Raw genomic sequence first — 21369 nt, forward strand, 5'->3', positions numbered from 1 at the left:
CAAGGGCATGGAGAACCCTCTAATGAATATTGGATAAGACTTGTATTTTTATTTGTACTTCAATTTTAGCTGATAGCATCTTAATAATAACTGATTATTTCCTGCTCTTCTTCTTTTCTCTCATCACTGGTTTGGGTAACAGTTTTACCTCTTCCTTATACAAAATGGTGTTTTCTACATAATTTGAAATCTTTGCAAAAGAGTTTTTTTTTTTTTTGCAAATCTGTATTATTTGCAAGTTCCTTAGATTGAGCTAATGTATTCTTACAAATATAATTTTTCTTAAATAATTTAACATTTTCTAATTAATACCCTAAACACGAATAATCTATGGTACTCTAAGAGAGGCCCTCAGATATACATTGGGAAGTCTCTAATTTTTTCCTGAATAATTTCTTAAGCCTGATTCTAGTGCTACTTTATTGTAATCATTTCACACTAGCCTCTAAAAAGAAGAGTTTTATAGAAAGATGTTCTTAGTTGTTTCTTGAAATTTTCATTTATCTTCCTTGCTCTGTATTGGTTTATTTAATATTCTTTATTCTCTTTTTCCCTCTATTGTTTTGAAAGCTATATATTGTATTTCTAGTCTCCCACCAGTTACCTTCAAATTTTTAACATATATTCCTAACAAAATCTAAGGTTTATCTCTTTCTCTTTATACATTCCGAACAAAGACAAGGGATCTCAGAATGTCTCAACTATAATAAACTCCCATCCCTATTATTGTTTTCTGTTATTTCAGGTCCACTATACTTGTGTGAGTGTGTGTGTGTGTGTGTGTGTGTGTGTGTGTGTGAGAGAGAGAGAGAGAGAGAATACATTCTCATGGTACAAAATTCAAAAGATACAAAGGAAACTAGATCTTTTTTTTTTTTTTAACATTTATTTATTTTTGAGACAGAGAGTGAGAGAGCATGAACAGGGGAGGGTCAGAGAAAGAGGGAGACACAGAATCTGAAACAGGCTCCAGGCTCTGAGCTGTCAGCACAGAGCCTGATGCAGGGCTCGAACCCACGGACCATGAGATCATGACCTGAACCGAAGTCAGACACTTAACCGACTGAGCCACCCAGGCGCCCCTAGATCTTAATTGTTTTCACCACAAAACAAGAAGTGGTAATTAAGTGACCTGTTAGATGTGTTAGCTAATGGAGGTAATCCTTACAATATATCAATATATCAAACCAACACATTGTATACCTTAAACTTATACAATGTTATGTCAATTATATCTCAACTTTAAAAAGAGGTACAAAAGGTTACATACTGAAATTTTCCACCTTTATCCCCTGACCATTTAGTTCCTCTCAGAAGAGGAAAACACTGTTTCCATGGGATATATTAGGTCGATCTATATGAAATAGGCAATATTCAACTATTTTGATAAACAACAATGGCAGTTTCATATGGTTCAAACTAATATCAGTGGGAAAAAATATTCCTGCCTTCATGGAATTTTCATTCCAGTGGGATGTGTATTAGTTAATTATTGCAGTGTAACAAATTGCCTAAAACTTTAGTGGCTTGAAACAACAAACCTTTATTATATCACAGTTTTTGTGAGTCATGAATTTGGGAGTGGTTTAGATTGGTGGTTCTGGCTCAGGGTCTCATGAGGTTGTAGTCAGTATGTCGGCTGGGGCTTCAGGCATCTAAAGGCTTAATTAAGTCTGAAGTATCAGCTTCCAAGATGGTTAACTTACCTGGCTGTTGGCAGGAGATCTCAAGTTCTTGCCTCACAAACCTGTCCATAAGTCTGCTTGAGTGTCCTTATGACATGACAGATGGCTTCCCCCAGATAAGGCCATTCAAGAGAGAGGACAAGGAGGAATCCACAATGATTTTTCCCCCTCCCATAGTGCCTTTTATGACCTAGTCTTGGAAGTCATACTTGTCTATTTTACCATATTCTGTCTGGAAGCAAGTCGCTGAGCCCAGGCCCCACTCAGGGGGAAAGGAGTTAAATTCCACCTCTTGAAGGAAGGAGTAACAAAGAATTTGTGAGAATATTTTAAAACCACCACAGGAAAACCAGTAATAAGCAATAAACATAGTAAGTAATTAATGGAGTGTATTAGAAGAAGATAAATTCTATGAAAAAAATGAAATAGAGCAGAGGTAAGGTAAATCAGAGTGTATGTGTGTGGAAGGGATGTGGATTGCAACAGGTTATTCAGTGTAAAACTCATTAAGAGAATTAGATTTGAGTAAAGACTTGAAATAGATGAGGAAGTTAGCTAAGCAGACATCTGTGAGAAGAAAGTCCAAACCAAGGGAATAGCCAAAGCAAAGGCCTTTAGGTGGGAGTGAAACAAGATGAGAGGAAACAATGCTAACCATATATTATTAATAAAATATTTTCAGATGAGAAGGTTGGGGGGTAAAGTTGAAGAAGGATTATTTCCATGGCTGAAATTAGTTCATTGTTTCTGATAGGAATGTAAAGAAGAAATCAAGTTGGATTGAAGTATGGTTGTGGATTTGGTCACCATCTCTGTTGAGGGGATGACATGTGGTTCCTGTGTTTGGACCATTGAGCAGCGGATTGGAAAACTGAATGGCGTACATCATATTAAAGTAAGTTAGTCCTTGGACATCAGTGATTTCAAATGCTGTTGACTGGAATTCTAGAAAATTACTTCTAACACTGAGATAGGAGCAGACACACTGAAACATTTGGCAATAAAGACTCTGAAATATTAATATAGTCACTTTGTCCCTTTAACTTTTCTTTTTATAAAAAATAAGAAATTATATATTTTTTCAACTTAAAAACATCTGAAGATGGAATCATGACATTATTATGATTGTATATTTATAGTTTTATATTTTGTAAGTATACAGATGCTTATACACTTTTTATTACTCTTAATCTCATACTGAACTAAAATATATGTTTTCAGAGAAAGGGTTGTGGGCTTTCGTCTCTTAAATAGCATGACAGTTATTATGTGAAATAATAATGTAATCTTCCTTAAGCACATGAATACAAAGTATAACAGTAATTTTCTAAGCTTTTTCACTTCAATTTTTAAAAAATGTTTCCAGTGTTTTTAAAGATATATATTTTTTAAATGTTTATTTTTGAGAGAAAACACACATGTGTTGTGTATGTGTGCGCACATGATTTGGGGAGGGGCAGAGAAAAAGGGAGGAGAGAATTCCAAGCAGGCTCCCTGCTATCAGCGCAGAGCCCCATGCAGGGCTCGATCTCACAAACCATGAGATCATGACCTGAGCCAAAATCGAGAGTTGGACACTTAACCAACTGAGCCACCCAGGTGTCCCATGATTTTATATGTGTGTGTATACACACACACACACACACACACACACACACTCTTTAAGTAATCTCTACACTCAGTGTGGAGCTTGAACTCACAACCCTGAGATCAAGAATTGCATACTCTATCAACTTAACCAGCCAGGCGCCCCTTTCACTTCAATTTTTAATTGCAAAAATAAAATCGACTCTTGTTAGACCATCTTAACACATTCCTGCTATAATTCATCTTAGAATGTTACTTAATGAAAAAGAATGGTGGATATCTATCTATATGTGTGTATGTATGTATGTATGTATATTCTGATTTATCTGCAATGAACACGAATTGTTAATATAGCTATTATGAATAAATAAGAAAAGCTAAACAACTTTGTTTCACACCTTCTAAACACAAGAATCAAAAACCCCCAAGTCAATACAAAACTACCCTACAGGGAATATAATGATGCTGTCCCCGCTCATATCTTATAAAAACTTTTTTGAATGTTTCCTGTGTTCATTTTTTTGACATAGACATATGTTAATGCTGCAAGGGGTTTTAGATACGACTTCAATAGTCTAACCTCCTTATTTTACGGATTAGCAGATGGAAGCTTAGATAATGGAGTGACTTGTGCTAAATTACACAGCTACCTAATACCAAAACAAAACTAGAACTCAAGTTCCATGATTCCTGGGCCATGTGTGTTTTCTGGTCATACAGTCTGCAGATGCATTTTAATTTGCATATGGTTCTCAAACTGATCATCTCCAAATTATTCTCTCACATAAGTTCTGAGAAAAATTAATCATCATATAGGTGCTTCTTACCATCAAAGTGATGTATTAGCTTTGTATCACTAGTCCCTGTAAATTCTTCTCAGAATAATTGTAGTATTTTTACTGTGAGAAACCTTGAATTATGTTTTGTCATTACTTTTTTAAACTTTTTATTTCCATGTTCATAAAAATGTCTTTGATTTTTAAAGCCTTTGAGGTAAAATATGTTTTGATTAATCTTTACCCTATAATCCAGATTTCTCAGTCTCAGCACTATTGACGTTTTGAGCTGGATAATTCTTTGTTGTTTGAGGGCTGCTCTGTGCTTTGTAGCATGCTTAGCAGCACCCCTGGCTTCTATGCACTGGATGCCAGTAGGCTTTTCTTGTGTTTGTGACAACCAAAATGTCTCCAGGCATTGCCAAATGTCCTCTGTGGGCAGAATTGCCCTCAGTTGAGATTCACTGCTTTAGAACCTTCTCAGAGAATTTACTACACACCCTTTGGCTATTCAGTTAGTATTTGATGATGGTGAATTGATTTATTGAATAGGCTTATGTGCCCCTTTCTCTTTGTATGAGCTTCTTACAGTTCTTTTTTGCCAGTGACAGGTATAGTGAGCAGTGGTTCACAAATCATAACATGAGAATCACCTGGAGGACTTGTTAAAACATGTTTCTGGCCCTACCCTCAGAGTTTCTGTTTTAGTAGGGCTGATGGGGCCTGAGAGTTTGCATTTCTTTTTTTTTAAATTTAAGGTTTATTTATATTTGAGAGAGAGAGAGACTGCACAAGCAGGGAGGGGCAGAGACAGAATATGAAGCAGACTCCAGGCTCTGAGCTGTCAGCACAGAGCCTGATGCGGGGCTTGAACCCATGAGCCAAGAGTTCATGACCTGAGCTGAAGTCGGTCACTCAACCAACTGAGCCACCCAGTGCCCCGAGAGTTTGCATTAAAAAAAATTTTTTTTAATGTTTATTTCTGAGACAGAGAGACAGAGCACGAGTGGGGGAGAGGCAGAGAGGGAGACACAGAATCAGAAGCAGGCTCTAGGCTCTGAGCTATCAGCACAGAACCTGACGTGGGGCTCCAACTCACGGACCGTGAGATCATGACCTGAGCCGAAGTTGGTCACTCAACCAACTGAGCCACCCAGGCACCCCAAGAGTTTGCATTTCTAACAAATACCCAGTTAACTCTAATGGTGCTGGTCTTGGGACCACAGTTTGAGACCTGTTATATTGCATGAGATATAATTACACTAAAAAATATTTGTTTATCTGAAATTTAAATTTATAACTCGGTGTCTTCTGTTTTTTTAAAATAAATTTTTTTATTTATGCATTTTATTTTTAAATTTTTTTAATGTTCATTTTTGAGAGAGAGAGAGAGACAGACAGACAGAGCATGAGTGGGGGAGGGGCAGAGAGAGAGGGAGACCCAGAATCCGAAGCAGGCTCCAGGCTCTGAGCTGTCAGCACAGAGCCTGACGCAGGGCCCAAACTTATGGAGTGCGAGATCATGACCTGAGCCAGAGTCGGATGCTCAACCGACTGAGCCACCCAGGCGCCCCAGCATTTTATTTGTTTTTAAAAAAATGTTTATCCACTTTTGAGAGAGAGTGAGTGGGGGAGGGTCAGAGAGAGAGAGTGAGAATCCCAAGCAGGCTCTGCACTGTCAATGCAGAGCCTGATGCAGGCCTCGAACTCATGAACTGTGAGATCATAACCTGGGCCAAAACCAAGAGTCAGACACTTAACTGAGCCATCCAGGCTCTCCCCTATTTTATTTTTTTAAGTAGGCTCTATGCCCAACGTGATGCTTGAACTCATAACCCTGAGATCAAGAGTTATATGCTCTGATAACTGAGCCAGCCAGGCACCCCTTGGTGTCTTGTATTTTTATTTACTAAATCTGGTAACTTTACTTTGTATCTTTTTTTTTTAACATTTATTCATTTTTTAGAGAGAGAAAGAGACCGAGCATGAGCGGGGGAGGGGCACAGAGAGAGAGAAGGAGACACACAGGATCTGAAGCAGGCTCCAGGCTCTGAGCTGTCAGCACAGAGCCCGATGCGGGGCTCCAACTCATGAACCGTGAGATCATGACCTGAGCCAAAGTTGGACACTTAACTGACTGGGCCACCCAGGCTCCCCTGGTAACTCTACTTCGAAGTCATTCTTCCTCCTTACTTTTAGCCTCTCATACCAATGATTTATTTTTTGGCCCTATAAATTTTACTTTTTAAAAACTTCCATATAAATGGAATCACACATTATATAGCCTTTTGAGTCTGGCTTCCTTCACTTAGCGTTATGCATTTCAGATCTACTTATGTTGTTTGTATCACTGGTTATTTCCTTTTTATTGCTGAGGAGTATTCCATTGTGTGGATGTGCCACAATTTGTTTACCCATTCACTCATTGAGAGACATTTGGATTGTTTCCTCTTTGTGATTGTGAAAAACAATCACAGTATGAAAAACACTCTGAGTGTTTACATACAAGTCTTTATGTGGATGTAGGTTTTCTCTTGTGAATATTCCTAGGATTAAATTTGTTCCATTGTATGTTAAATGTATGTTTGGTTTTTGTAGGGGCACCTGGGTGGCTCAGTTGGTTAAGCATCCGACTTCAGCTCAGACCGTGATCTCACGGCTTGTGAGTTTGAGCCCTGTGTCGGGCTCTATGCTGACTAGCTCAGAGCCTGGAGCCTGCTTCAGATTCTGTGTCCCTCTCTCGCTCTGCCCCTCACCTGCTCATGCTCTGTCTGTCTCTCTCTTAAGAATAAATAAAACATTAAAAAAAATTTTTATTGTATGTTTAATTTTTTGAGGCACTGGCAAATGATTTACTACAGTGGCTGTACTATTTTATCTTCTCACCAGCAATGTTTGTGGGTTCTACTTTTTCTACATTCTAACACTTTGTATCATCAGTCTTTTTAGTTATAGACATTCTAGTGGGTGTGTAGTGGTAGCATACCAGTTCTCATTTCCTTAATGGCTAATGTTGTTGGGCATCTTTTTGTGTGTTATAGGCATTTGTTTTTCTTCTTCGGTCAAATGGCTGTAAAAGATTTTGTCAGATTTTTAGCTGTTTTTTTTTTTTGTTTCCTTATTATTCAATTTTGATTGTCCTTTATATATTTTCAATATAAATCTACTTTTAGATGTGTGCTTTGCAAATATTTTTCAGTGACTTTTCATTCTGTTTGTTTGTTTATTTATTTATTTAGAGTAAGAGGGAGAGAGCAAGCACATGACCAGGGGAGGGGGACAGAGGGAGAGAACCTGCTGCAGGGCTTGATCCCATAACCCTGGGATCATGACCTGAGCCAAAATCAAGAGTCCAATGCTCAACTGACTGAGCGACCCAAGTGCCCCTCATTGTGTGTTTTAAAAATTTTTACTTAAATTCCAGTTAGTTAATATACAGTATTATATTAGTTTCATGTGTACAGTTTAGTGATTCAATACTTCCATACAACACTTGTTGCTTATCACAAAGAGTGTACCCCTTAATCCCCATCACCTATTTTACCCATTGCCCCACCTACCTCCCCTCTGACAACCATCAGTTTGTTCTCTATAGGTAAGAGTCTATTTCTTGGTTCGCCTTCTTCCACCCACCCCATTTGTTTGTTTTGTTTCTTTTTTTATTAAATTTTTTTTAACATTTATTTTTGAGAGACAGAGAAAGAGTATGAGTGGGGGAGGTGCAGAGAGAGAGGGAGACGCAGAATCCGAAGGAGGCTCCAGGCTCTGAGCTGCCAGCACAGAGCTCGATGTGGGACTAGAACCCATGGGCTGCGAGATCATGACCTGAGCTGAAGTTGGATGCTTAACCAACTGAGTCACCCAGGTGCCTGTTTGTGTTGTTTCTTAATTTTCACATATGAGTGAAATCATATGGTGTTTGTCTTTCTCTGACTGACTTATTTCACTTAGCATAATACTGTCTATCTAGCTCCACCCATGTCATTGCGAATGGCAAGATTTCATTCTTTTTTATGGCTGAGTAATATTCCATTATACATATATATACCACCTTTTCTTTTTTTTTTTTTTAATTAATTTATTTTTTTAATATATGAAATTTATTGTCAAATTGGTTTCCATACAACACCCAGTGCTTACCCTAAAAGGTGCCCTCCTCAATACCCATCACCCACCCTCCCCTCCCTCCTACCCCCCGTCAACCCTCAGTTTGTTCTCAGTTTTTAAGAGTCTCTTATGCTTTGGCTCTCTCCCACTCTAACCTCTTTTTTTTTTTTTCCTTCCCCTCCCCCATGGGTTTCTGTTACGTTTCTCAGGATCCACATAAGAGTGAAACCATATGGTATCTGTCTTTCTCTGTATGGCTTATTTCACTTAGCATCACACTCTCCAGTTCCATCCACGTTGCTACAAAAGGCCATATTTCATTCTTTCTCATTGCCACATAGTATTCCATTGTGTATATAAACCACAATTTCTTTATCCATTCATCAGTTGATGGACATTTAGGCTCTTTCCATAATTTGGCTATTGTTGAGAGTGCTGCTATAAACATTGGGGTCCAAGGGCCCCTCTGCATCAGCACTCCTGTCTCCCTTGGGTAAATTCCTAGCAGTGCTATTGCTGGGTCATAGGGTAGGTCTATTTTTAATTTTCTGAGGAACCTCCACACTGCTTTCCAGAGCGGCTGCACCAATTTGCATTCCCACCAACAGTGCAAGAGGGTTCCCGTTTCTCCACATCCTCTCCAGCGTCTATAGTCTCCTGATTTGTTCATTTTGGCCACTCTGACTGGCGTGAGGTGGTATCTGAGTGTGGTTTTGATTTGTATTTCCCTGATAAGGAGTGACGTTGAACATCTTTTCATGTGCCTGTTGGCCATCCGGATGTCTTCTTTAGAGAAGTGTCTATTCATGTTTTCTGCCCATTTCTTCACTGGGTTATTTGTTTTTCGGGTGTGGAGTTTGGTGAGCTCTTTATAGATTTTGGATACTAGCCCTTTGTCCGATATGTCATTTGCAAATATCTTTTCCCATTCCGTTGGTTGCCTTTTAGTTTTGTTGGTTGTTTCCTTTGCTGTGCAGAAGCTTTTTATCTTCATAAGGTCCCAGTAGTTCACTTTTGCTTTTAATTCCCTTGCCTTTGGGGATGTGCCGATTAAGAGATTGCTACGGTTGAGGTCAGAGAGGTCTTTTCCTGCTTTCTCCTCTAAGGTTTTGATGGTTTCCTGTCTCACATTCAGGTCCTTTATCCATTTTGAGTTTATTTTTGTGAATGGTGTGAGAAAGTGGTCGAGTTTCAACCTTCTGCATGTTGCTGTCCCGTTCTCCCAGCACCATTTGTGAAAGAGACTGTCTTTTTTCCATTGGATGTTCTTTCCTGCTTTGTCAAAGATGAGTTGGCCATACATTTGTGGGTCTAGTTCTGGGGTTTCTATTCTATTCCATTGGTCTATGTGTCTGTTTTTATGCCAATACCATGCTGTCTTGATGATGACAGCTTTGTAGTAGAGACTAAAGTCTGGGATTGTGATGCCTCCTGCTTTGGTCTTCTTCTTCAAAATTACTTTGGCTATTCGGGGCCTTTTGTGGTTCCATATGAATTTTAGGATTGCTTGTTCTAGTTCCAAGAAGAATGCTGGTGCAATTTTGATTGGGATTGCATTGAATGTGTAGATAGCTTTGGGTAGTATTGACATTTTGACAATATTTATTCTTCCAATCCATGAGCAGGGAATGTCTTTCCATTTCTTTATATCTTCTTCAATTACCTACATAAGCTTTCTATAGTTTTCAGCATACAGATCTTTTACATCTTTGGTTAGATTTATTCCTAGGTATTTTATGCTTCTTGGTGCAATTGTGAATGGGATCAGTTTCTTTATTTGTCTTTCTGTTGCTTCATTGTTAGTGTATAAGAATGCAACTGATTTCTATACTTTGATTTTGTATCCTGCAACTTTGCTGAATTCATGTATCAGTTCTAGCAGACTTTTGGTGGAGTGTGTCGGATTTTCCCTGTATAATATCATGTCATCTGCAAAAAGCGAAAGCTTGACTTCATCTTTGCCAATTTTGATGCCTTTGATTTCCTTTTGTTGTCTGATTGCTGATGCTAGCACTTCCAGCACTATGTTAAACAACAGTGGTGAGAGTGGGCATCCCTGTCGTGTTCCTGATCTCAGGGAAAAAGCTCTCAGTTTTTCCCCATTGAGGATGATGTTAGCTGTGGGCTTTTCATAAATGGCTTTGATGATGTTTAAGTATGTTCCTTCTATCCTGACTTTCTCAAGGGTTTTTATTAAGAAAGGGTGCTGGATTTTGTCAAAGGCCTTTTCTGCATCGATTGACAGGATCATATGGTTCTTCTCTTTTTTTTTGTTAATGTGATATATCACGTTGATTGATTTGTGAATGTTGAACCAGCCATGCATCCCAGGAATGAATCCCACTTGATCATGGTGAATAATTCTTTTTATATGCCATTGAATTCGATTTGCTAGTATCTTATTGAGAATTTTTGCATCCATATTCATCAGGGATATTTGCCTGTAGTTCTCTTTTCATGCTGGGTCTCTGTCTGGTTTAGGAATCAAAGTAATACTGGCTTCATAGAATGAGTCTGGAAGTTTTCCTTCCCTTTCTATTTCTTGGAATAGCTTGAGAAGGGTAGGTATTATCTCTGCTTTAAACGTCTGGTAGAACTCCCCTGGGAAGCCATCTGGTCCTGGACTCTTATTTGTTGGGAGATTTTTGATAACCGATTCAATTTCTTTGCTGGTTATGGGTCTGGTCAAGCTTTCTGTTTCCTCCTGATTGAGTTTTGGAAGAGTTTAGGTGTTTAGGAATTTGTCCATTTCTTCCAGGTTGTCCAATTTGTTGGCATATAATTTTTCATAGTATTCCCTGATAATTGTTTGTATCTCTGAGGGATTGGTTGTAATAATTCCATTTTCATTCATGATTTTATCTATTTGGGTCATCTCCCTTTTCTTTTTGAGAAGCCTGGCTAGAGGTTTGTCAATTTTGTTTATTTTTCAAAAAACCAACTCTTGGTTTCGTTGATCTGCTCTAACGTTTTTTTAGATTCTATATTGTTTATTTCTGCTCTGATCTTTATGATTTCTCTTCTTCTGCTGGGTTTAGGCTGCCTTTGCTGTTCTGCTTCTATTTCCTTTAGGTGTGCTGTTAGATTTTGGGATTTTTCTTGTTTCTTGAGATAGGCCTGGATTGCAATGTATTTTCCTCTCAGGACTGCCTTCGCTGCATCCCAAAGCGTCTGGATTGTTGTATTTTCATTTTCGTTTGTTTCCATATATTTTTTAATTTCTTCTCTAATTGCCTGGTTGACCCACTCATTCGTTAGTAGGGTGTTCTTTAACCTCCATGCTTTTGGAGGTTTTCCAGACTTTTTCCTGTGGTTGATTTCAAGCTTCATAGCGTTGTGGTCTGAAAGTATGCATGGTGTAATTTCAATTCTTGTAAACTTATGAAGGGCTGTTTTGTGACCCAGTATATGATCTATCTTGGAGAATGTTCCATGTGCACTCGAGAAGAAAGTATATTCTGTTGCTTTGGGATGCAGAGTTCTAAATATATCTGTCAAGTCCATCTGATCCAATGTATCATTCAGGGCCCTTGTTTCTTTATTGACCGTGTGTCTAGATGATCTGTCCATTTCTGTAAGTGGGGTGTTAAAGTCCCCTGCACTTACCACATTCTTATCAATAAGGTTGCTTATGTTTATGAGTAATTGTTTTATATATTTGGGAGCTCCGGTATTCGGCGCATAGACATTTATAATTGTTAGCTCTTCCTGATGGATAGACCCTGTAATTATTATATAATGCCCTTCTTCATCTCTTGTTACAGCCTTTAATTTAAAGTCTAGTTTGTCTGATATAAGTATGGCTACTCCAGCTTTCTTTTGACTTCCAGTAGCATGATAAATAGTTCTCCATCCCCTCACTCTCAATCTAAAGGTGTCCTCAGATCTAAAATGAGTCTCTTTTAGACAGCAAATAGATGGGTCTTGTTTTTTTATCCAATCTGATAGCCTATGTCTTTTGGTTGGCGCATTTAATCCATTTACATTCAGTGTTATAGAAAGATACGGGTTTAGAGTCATTGTGATGTCTGTATGTTTTATGCTTGTAGTGATGTCTCTGGTACTTTGTCTCACAGGATCCCCCTTAGGATCTCTTGTAGGGCTGGTTTAGTGGTGACAAATTCCTTCAGTTTTTGTTTGTTTGGGAAGACCTTTATCTCTCCTTCTATTCTAAATGACAGACTTGCTGGATAAAGGATTCTCGGCTGCATATTTTTTCTGTTCAGCACACTGAAGATCTCCTGCCAATCCTTTCTGGCCTGCCAAGTTTCAAAAGAGAGATCAGTCACGAGTCTTATAGGTCTCCCTTTATATGTGAGGGCACGTTTATCCCTTGCTGCTTTCAGAATTTTCTCTTTAGCCTTGTATTTTGCCAGTTTCACTATGATATGTCATGCAGAAGATTGATTCAAGTTACGTCTGAAAGGAGTTCTCTGTGCCTCTTGGATTTCAATGCCTTTTTCCTTCCCCAGTTCAGGGAAGTTCTCAGCTATAATTTCTTCAAGTACCCCTTCAGCACCTTTCCCTCTCTCTTCCTCCTCTGGGATACCAAGTATGCATATATTATTTCTTTTTAGTCTATCACTTAGTTCTCTAATTTTCCCCTCATACTCCTGGATTTTTTTATCTCTCTTTTTCTCAGCTTCCTCTTTTTCCATAACTTTATCTTCTAGTTCACCTATTGTCTCCTCTGCCTCTTCAAGCCGAGCCGTCGTGGTTTCCATTTTGTTTTGCATTTCGTTTAAAGCGTTTTTCAGCTCCTCCTGACTGTTCCTTAGTCTCTTGATCTCTGTAGCAATAGATTCTCTGCTGTCCTCTATACTGTTTTCAAGCCCAGTGATTAATTTTATGACTATTATTCTAAATTCACTTTCTGTTATATTATTTAAATCCTTTTTGATCAGTTCATTAGCTGTTGTTATTTCCTGGAGATTCTTCTGAGGGGAATTCTTCCGTTTGGTCATTTTGGATAGTCCCTGGAGTGGTGCGGACCTGCAGGGCACTTCCCCTGTGCTGTGGTGTATAACTGGAGTTGGTGGGCGGGGCCACAGTCAGTCCTGATGTCTGCCCCCAGCCCACAGCTGGGGCCACAGTCAGACTGGTGTGTGCCTTCTTTTCCCCTCTCCTAGGGGCAGGTTTCACTGTGGGGTGGCGTGGCCCGTCTGGGCTACTTGCACACTGCCAGGCTTGTGGTGCTGGGGATCTGGCGTATTAGCTGGGGTGGGTAGGCAAGGTGCACGGGGGCAGGAGGGGCAGGCTTAGCTCGCTTCTCCTTAGGTGATCCACTTCAGGAGGGTCCCCTCTTCCGTGGGCCTCTCGTCTGTGCTTGGCTCCGGAGACTCCGTTCTGGTAATCCTCTGGCGGTTTTCTGGGTTATTTAGGCAGGTGTAGGTGGAATCTAAGTGATCAGCAGGACGCTCGGTGAGCCCAGCGTCCTCCTATGCCGCCATCTTCCCTCTCTCTCCTACAAAAAGCAAATTCTGCACCGACACAGCAGTGAGATACCGGGGAGAGAGCGTATATATTTTGGATACTAACCCTTTATCAGATATGTTATTTGGAAATATCTTCTCCCAGTCAGTAGGTTACTTTTGTGTTTTGTTTATGGTTTCTTTACTGTGTAAAAAGCTTGTTATTTTGGTGTAGTCCCAGTAGTTTATTTTTGTTTTTGTTTCTGTTGCCTAAGGAGGTATCTAGAAAAATGTGATGGTTGATGTCAGAGAAATTGCTGCCTGTGTTCTCTTCTAGGATTTTTATGATTTCAGGTCTCACATTTAAGTGTTTCATCCATTTTAAGTTTATTTTTGTGTATGGTGTTAGTGATCCAGTTTAATTCCTTTACATGTAGTTGTCCAGTTTTCCCAGCACCATTTATTGAAGAGACTGTCTTTTCCTCATTGTATATTCTTGCCTCCTTTGTCATAGACTCATTTACCATACAAGCATAGGTTTATTTCTTGGTTGTCTGTTTTGTTCCATTGATCTATGTGTCTATTTTTGTGCCAGCACCATACAGTTTATATTAATGGATTTTTCTTATGATATTTTAATTTTTGGTATCGTATATTGAAGCATCAAAGTAGAGTTTTACTTGATTAGTATATACACATTATTTTTTCAACAAACAATAATAGAATTTGTAGTGTGAAGTATGTAATATATATGAGGTCCCTCATGCATTTTAAATAGTTTTTACTTGAATCAAAAGTATTTGTGGTTGGTGAATCAAACATACTAGAAATTCAATATAACTGATAAATCATTTCACTTTTCTCCCTTCATTCTGTATAAAATGACAGAATCCTTTCAAGCCCTGAAGAACTGCTGATAATGTTGAGTTGTTATGAAACCTCCTTCTTAGGAAGGTGCAGCCCTTGGAGTTAGGGTGATTTGTCCAAGGTTCTAGCATTCATCTTGCTTGAGAGCAAATCATATAGAAATCACATGCAGATAAAGTATACTGTACTTGAATTTCATATATTATATTTCAGTAGATAAAGAATACCATACTCATTAAAATAATGGATCTTTACAATTCCTGTTGACATTTAATACTCTCTACTCCACTATTAATGCATTTGAGGCCACAGAGTATGTTTGATTTCATTTCTTCTCTTCCAGTCCTGCCTTCATCCAAATATAGAAATAGTTTTCCACCTTGAGGCCTTCCTATGAGCCACAGTCATAATTTGTAGACTGTTACATGTTTATTTTCAGAGGAATTATTGATTTAATGGAAATATAGTTCTTATAAAAGTTAAAATAACGGCATTGGTTCCCAGTGAAAGATAGAAAAAGACAAGCTGTTGAAACTTTTGAACAATGTAGGGAATAGGTGGAGGTGGTTTTTGTTGGTGGGGTTAATGTGAAAGGAGAGCTACATAGACCCAGAATTGTACTGCTACCAGCAATTTCTGGGTCTACAGAGTCATTGCTTGTTTTTGCTCACCATTGTGTCCCTAGCAGCTTAGCACAGTGTCAGGCACATAATAGGCACTCCTTAAATATTTGTTGAATAAATAAATGTTATTTTAGCTTCCTGCCCACGCATTTGACATCCATAACAGTATTGTGATAATCACCATGTGAATTTCCTCTTAAAAGAAACAAAGGTGCTGCTTGTTTTTGTTTCCTTTGAGATTTTAGGCTTGAAACATCTCTTTGATATCTAATATTCAGAGGAAAAGTTGAGGAAAGTTTCCCCAAAGGGGAACATTTTTGTTTGTGCTAAGTGTGGTTGGACAGCTTTAAAACACACAAATAGAAGTTACTACATAAGGAAGTGCTTTCAGTCTACAGCATGAAAACAACGTAGGATAATATAACTTTTTAACATAGTATTTTATATAAATAGTTTCCTTATTTCCTTATGTCTTTTACAGAAGATAGGCTAATGCAGTAGAAAGCATATCAAATCCTCTAGAGACAAAGTGACTTTTGCTTTTAAAATCATTTTTTGGGGGCTCCTGGGTGGCTCAGTCAGTTGAGTGTCCAACTTCAGCTCAGGCATGATCTCACGGTTTGTGGGTTCGAGCCCCACATCAGGCTCTGTGCAGACAGTTCAGAGCCTGGAGCCTGCTTCGGAGTTTGTGTCTCCCTCTCTCTTTGTCCTTTCCCTGCTCATGCTCCATCTCTATCTCTCTCTCTCTCAAAAAATAAAATAAAACACTAAAAAAATTTTAAATAATTTTTTTAAAAGTTTATTTATTTATCTTGAGGGTGGGGAGTATGCGAGCAGAGGAGGGCCAGAGAGAGAGGGAGTGAAAATCCCAAGCAGGTTCCTCACTGTCAGTGCAGAGCCCAACACAGGGCTTGATCTCACCAACCATGAGATCATGACCTGAACTGAAATCAAGAGTCAGATGTTTAACCGACTGAGCCACCCATGCACCCGAAAAATCAGTTTTAAGAATGGTTTCTCATTGGATATGTTGGTAAATTAACATTTCTGGGGGGATGGAAATTAGCTCAAAACCAGATCTTTTTAAAGAGATACCATATACAGTGTACTTAAACATAAAGGAAAAAAGAAATCTACACCCTTTTAAAAAAGTTTGGTACTTTATCAGAAAAAGTATAGTAGTACCTGGATCTGTACTGTCCAATGGAATATTCTGCGATGATGGAAATGTTCTATATATACCCAGTACCATATGGCAACAACTTAGCCACATTGGCCATTGAACACTTGAAATGTGGCTAATGCAACTAACTGAATTTTTTTATTTTAGTTTTGTTTTGTTTAAAACACAATTATCATACGTAAAATTGACTTCTTTTTGATATAAAGTTCTGTGATTTTTTTTTTTTTTAGTTTGGTGAATTTTAACATATCTATATATTTATTTAACTCCCAACACAACCAGGACACCATAGTCCCATCATGTCAAAAAACTCCCCTGTTCAGCCCCTTTATAGTCACTCCTCCCCCACCCCTCATCTGTTCTCCATCTTCCTCTTTAGTTTGAATATTTAAAATTTTTAAAGTAATTTTATTAATCAGAAAAATCATTGGAGTGTGATTAGAGTTTGAAAGAGAATCTATTTAGAGATACAAAGCCACAAAAGCCTTCATTTTGTAATGACTATATTTGTATTGTATCTGTTTCAAAAGTATATGTCGGAACTGCACGTGGTTTGGCTATACTGCAACTTATTCATGGAAAATGTTATATGGTGTATTCCAAAACAAAATATAAATTATTTTCCCACTTTTTCTGTTTTGAATCACTTATGTTAGTGGTTTCTTCCACAACTAAGATCAAGATGACCAACTAGAATTACTAGTCTAAGCATCTTTTCTGTGCCAGAGGTGCATTTTAAGATTTCACCAAATACCTAGCCATTGATTACCAAGCTAAAGGAAGAAATATTTAACTATATAACTATTGTTGACAGTTTAAAGTGAGATTTCCTTCTCTTAATTACTTTTAATTATATTTTGGTGTTGCTTTTATTTATGGAACAAAGATTTTCACCAGGAATCTAAAATAATAATGCTCATATTTTAACTGCCTTTAGAACATTAATACCTTACCATCTCTCAAAATCAGTTGGGTCTAAAACTAAATTTATCATCTTTCTTTTCCCACCACTCCAACCTCGTCCTCCAGTTTTCTTCTCTCTGATAACAGTTAATGGCAACACCATCTATCCACTGGCCCAGGCCAGAAACCTGTAACTCATAGTCATCTCCTTTACTCTCTATAATCTCCTTACTAGTTCTTGCCCTCCCAAATGTATCTTGGAATTGCCCCTTTTTCTTTACCCTCAGTATTCATGCCTTAATTCAGATCTATGTACCACTATTACAATTGCAATAGTCTCCTAACTGATCTCCTATCCTGTCACTCCATTCCACCCCCCACACATCTGCTGTGTCTCCAAAATGATTCTTCTCTAAAATGCTAATACAATCATGTCATTCCCTTGTTAAATTTTTTTGTGACTCTCTATTACCTATAGGCTGAATTACCATTATTGGCATAAAGTGGACCCCATAGTAAATCAGTTGCCTCATTCTCCAGTTTATCATCTTTATCTACTTTATCCATTTGTCTGGAATTCCTGCCTCATACATTCTTGCTAATTTCTGTGTGTTTGTTTACATTCAGGTCTTATTTCCCCTAAGAAGGCTTTTCTGACCCATATTCCCAGGGATAAATACATGTCTATTTTCTGTATTTTCTATGCTAATATTCCTCCCTGTGACTGTGTCATGCTCACCATTGTATCTTGAGAATCCCAGTTCCTGGCACATATAATAGGTGCTTGATAAATATTACTTGTTCGGTGTTTACCTTTATATAACTCACTGCTGCAAAGAACTACTTTCCTATCTATTTGCTCTTATAACAACTCTAGAAGATTATAGGGCATATTTCCCAATTTTTCAGATGGTAGAATTAATGAATGTGTTGACTAATAAGTGGAAAATTGACAATGGAACTCAAATCTTCTGACTCCCAACCCAGTGAGTGTGTGTGTGTGTGTGTGTGTGTGCACATGTATTTGTGTGTATGACTACACCATTAATTTTTGTAAGATGTCAGCCAGATATGCATGCAGTCATGGTAGTAGTTAAATTATATACAGTAGCTGAGCTTTAGGAATACAATCATTATTTTTATCATTGAATCAGGCGAAGCAATAAAGATGTTCTTATTTTGAATAAAAGTAATACTAGGCTATAGGGACTTAGAAGGATATAGGAGTATATGCTACAAAATCCTATCATTGCCTTTAATCACACACTAGCATGTTTTATATCTTTTCTTCCGAACAAAGTTATTTTAATCAAACATCTTAAAATTTAAACTTCATATCACCTTTTATTTTCTGCAGCTGATCCTGTTTTCTTTATTATCTTTGAATTGATAGAGAGTGAAGTATTGGAATAATTTGTGAAAGGAGATAGTAGGAAAAAGTTGTTTGTGCTCTGTTGTAAAATTCCAGGGTGTGTTTGTCCGTGTGTGTGTTTCAAATGCCTAATCAGTAGCTGAGTCACATACACCTACATACAAGTTTATCATTCCTATAAGTACAGAAGACATTTTTTTGTTTCTTTCCAAAGAGAATAGTAAAGATGAGAACTAATAGAGAAACTCCATTTGGTTGAATTATTTGTCCCATTCTTCTTGAATGCGGCATGATGATTGCTATTTTTTAAGTTCTAGGTCATAAAATTGAATTAAACTGACTTTTGAAATTCTCTTCCAAAAGGTTTCACTGGAAGAAAAAAATGCAACTATTATTTATGACCCTAAACTACAGACTCCAAAGACCCTCCAGGAAGCTATTGATGACATGGGCTTTGATGCTGTTCTCCACAATCCTAACCCTGTCCCTGTTTTAACTGACACTGTGTTTCTGACTGTTGCTGCTTCACTGACTCTGCCATGGGACCATATCCAAAGCATATTGCTCAAGACCAAGGGTGTGACAGACATTAAAATTTCCCCTCAGCAAAGAACTGTAGTGGTGACAATAATCCCTTCTATTCTGAATGCCAATCAGATAATAGAGCTGCTTCCGGATCTCAGTTTAGATATTGGAACTCTGGAGAAAAAGTCAGGAACTTGTGAAGATTATAGTATGGCTCAAGTAGGTGAAGTCATGCTGAAGATGAAAGTAGAAGGAATGACCTGCCATTCATGCACCAGCACCATTGAAGGAAAAATTGGGAAGCTGCAAGGTGTTCAGCGAATTAAAGGTAATGTATCTGGTGGTATTTGGTTGTTTTCTAAGGATTAGCTTTCTGTTTTGGCCTTTTAAGTTTTTGCTTTCCTCTTAAGCATGAGTTTTGAATCCACAGACTAGAATGCTTACTGCTTCATTGAAGTCTGAGGTACAGTGTGCATATTCCCAGGATTAATGTGGGTAAAGCTAATGATTATAATTAAAAACTACATGAGTTTTGAACTAGCAGAAAATGTAGCTGGGGTGGCAGTTCATGGAGTTCAGCGTTTTTAACTCAACATGCCTGGGGTCCTCTCTACCTCTAATCTGTTTCTGTTCAGGCATGCAGAAACTTGGAGACCATAGATAAAGTAGTCATATTTTTTTACTTTTTTCTAGTCTGTGTCAGTAACATTTTATGAAAACAGAATTATCTTAAGAAAAGCTAGTGACAACGAAGACAAACAATTTTGTGTGGTATTGATTTGAAAACTACAGAATGTTTTCTGAAGTGGCCTAAGAATAACTGAATTAAATATTTCTCTTTTCACTAACTAGTCTCCTTGGACAACCAAGAAGCTACTATTGTTTATCAACCTCATCTTATCACAGCAGAGGAAATTAAAAAACAGATTGAAGCCGTGGGCTTTCCAGCATTCATCAAAAAACAGCCCAAGTACCTCAAATTGGGAGCTATTGATATAGAACGTCTAAAGAATACACCAGTCAAATCCTCAGAAGGATCACAGCAAAGGAGTCCATCATATAGCAGTGATTCAACAGTCACTTTCATTATAGATGGCATGCATTGTAAATCATGTGTGTTAAATATTGAAAGTGCTTTATCTACACTCCAATATGTAAGCAGCATCGTAGTTTCTTTAGAGAATAGATCTGCCATAGTGAAGTACAATGCAAGCTCAGTCACTCCAGAAACCCTTAGAAAAGCAATAGAGGCCATCTCACCAGGGCAATACAGAGTTAGTATTATAAGTGAAGTTGAAAGTACCTCAAACTCTCCCTCCAGCTCATCTCTTCAAAAGATTCCTTTGAACACAGTAAGCCATCCTCTGACTCAAGAAACTGTGATAAACATTGGTGGCATGACTTGTAATTCTTGTGTGCAGTCTATTGAGGGTGTCATATCAAAAAAAGGCAGGTGTAAAATCCATACGAGTATCTCTTGCAAATGGCAATGGGACTGTTGAGTATGATCCTCTACTAACTTCTCCAGAGACCTTGAGAGAAGCAATAGAAGACATGGGATTTGATGCTGCCTTGTCAGGTAATTATTACTTTTTTCTCAGATTCCCTTAATGTTTTTTTATCTTCTAATTTGGATTCTTTGGCTTTCATCAATAATAAATAATGAGCAATAGGTACTGCAGTTCTGGTTTTTGGAAGTAAATCTTATAGAGGTAGTCAGCAGTGTATACAAAGATGCCTAAGGATGTTTGAATAATTATCTACAATATTTAAAAACTAGAAGCATTATATCATGATACATCCATATGCTGAAATGCTATGAAGCCATAAAAAATTATAGTATTAAAGATATTTAATGCCACAGGAAAGTGTCTGAGATATTTTGTTAAATGAAAAAATAAAAGCAAAAAATCTGTATATTCAGCATGATCAAAATATTATAAACACATGTATAAGGATTTATACCATGTACATATTATTTATGTATATGAGTGAATAAAATTCCTGGCAGGACATGAACTAAAATTTTAACAGTGGTTATTATATGAGTGGTAGGGTAAAGGTGATATTTTTTTCATTGTGCTTTCCTATGTGTTTTAAGTTTTATGTGACAAGGATATATGCATGTATGATGGGAGAAGCAAATGCTATTTTGAAAAGAAAAAAGGTAGAAATAAATAATAGAATTTTAACTGTAGTTTTAAATTTAGGCATTCAAATGAAACTGACTCTTGAACTGCCTCAAAGTCTTTCTATTTCCTGACAGCTCTTACCTTGAACTGAAACCAAAAATGAATAGTGCATGGAATTTGCCTATGTGAACTTGTTGT

The 21369-nt window shown here is 37.7% G+C and overlaps 1 protein-coding gene across 1 annotated transcript in view; it reads left to right on the forward strand.

The window, feature by feature from the left end:
* ATP7A (ATPase copper transporting alpha) overlaps window positions 1-21369 on the forward strand; it is a 158725-nt gene that overhangs the window by 68434 nt on the left and 68922 nt on the right. The window contains 4 exon segments of the mRNA XM_042975315.1: window positions 2440-2580; window positions 18878-19367; window positions 19892-20481; window positions 20483-20618. Coding sequence (XP_042831249.1) covers window positions 2473-2580; window positions 18878-19367; window positions 19892-20481; window positions 20483-20618 — 1324 coding nt within the window. The 5' untranslated portion in view covers window positions 2440-2472.

This window comes from Panthera tigris, chromosome X (genome assembly GCF_018350195.1).
Source record: "Panthera tigris isolate Pti1 chromosome X, P.tigris_Pti1_mat1.1, whole genome shotgun sequence".
Lineage (NCBI taxonomy): Eukaryota > Metazoa > Chordata > Mammalia > Carnivora > Felidae > Panthera > Panthera tigris.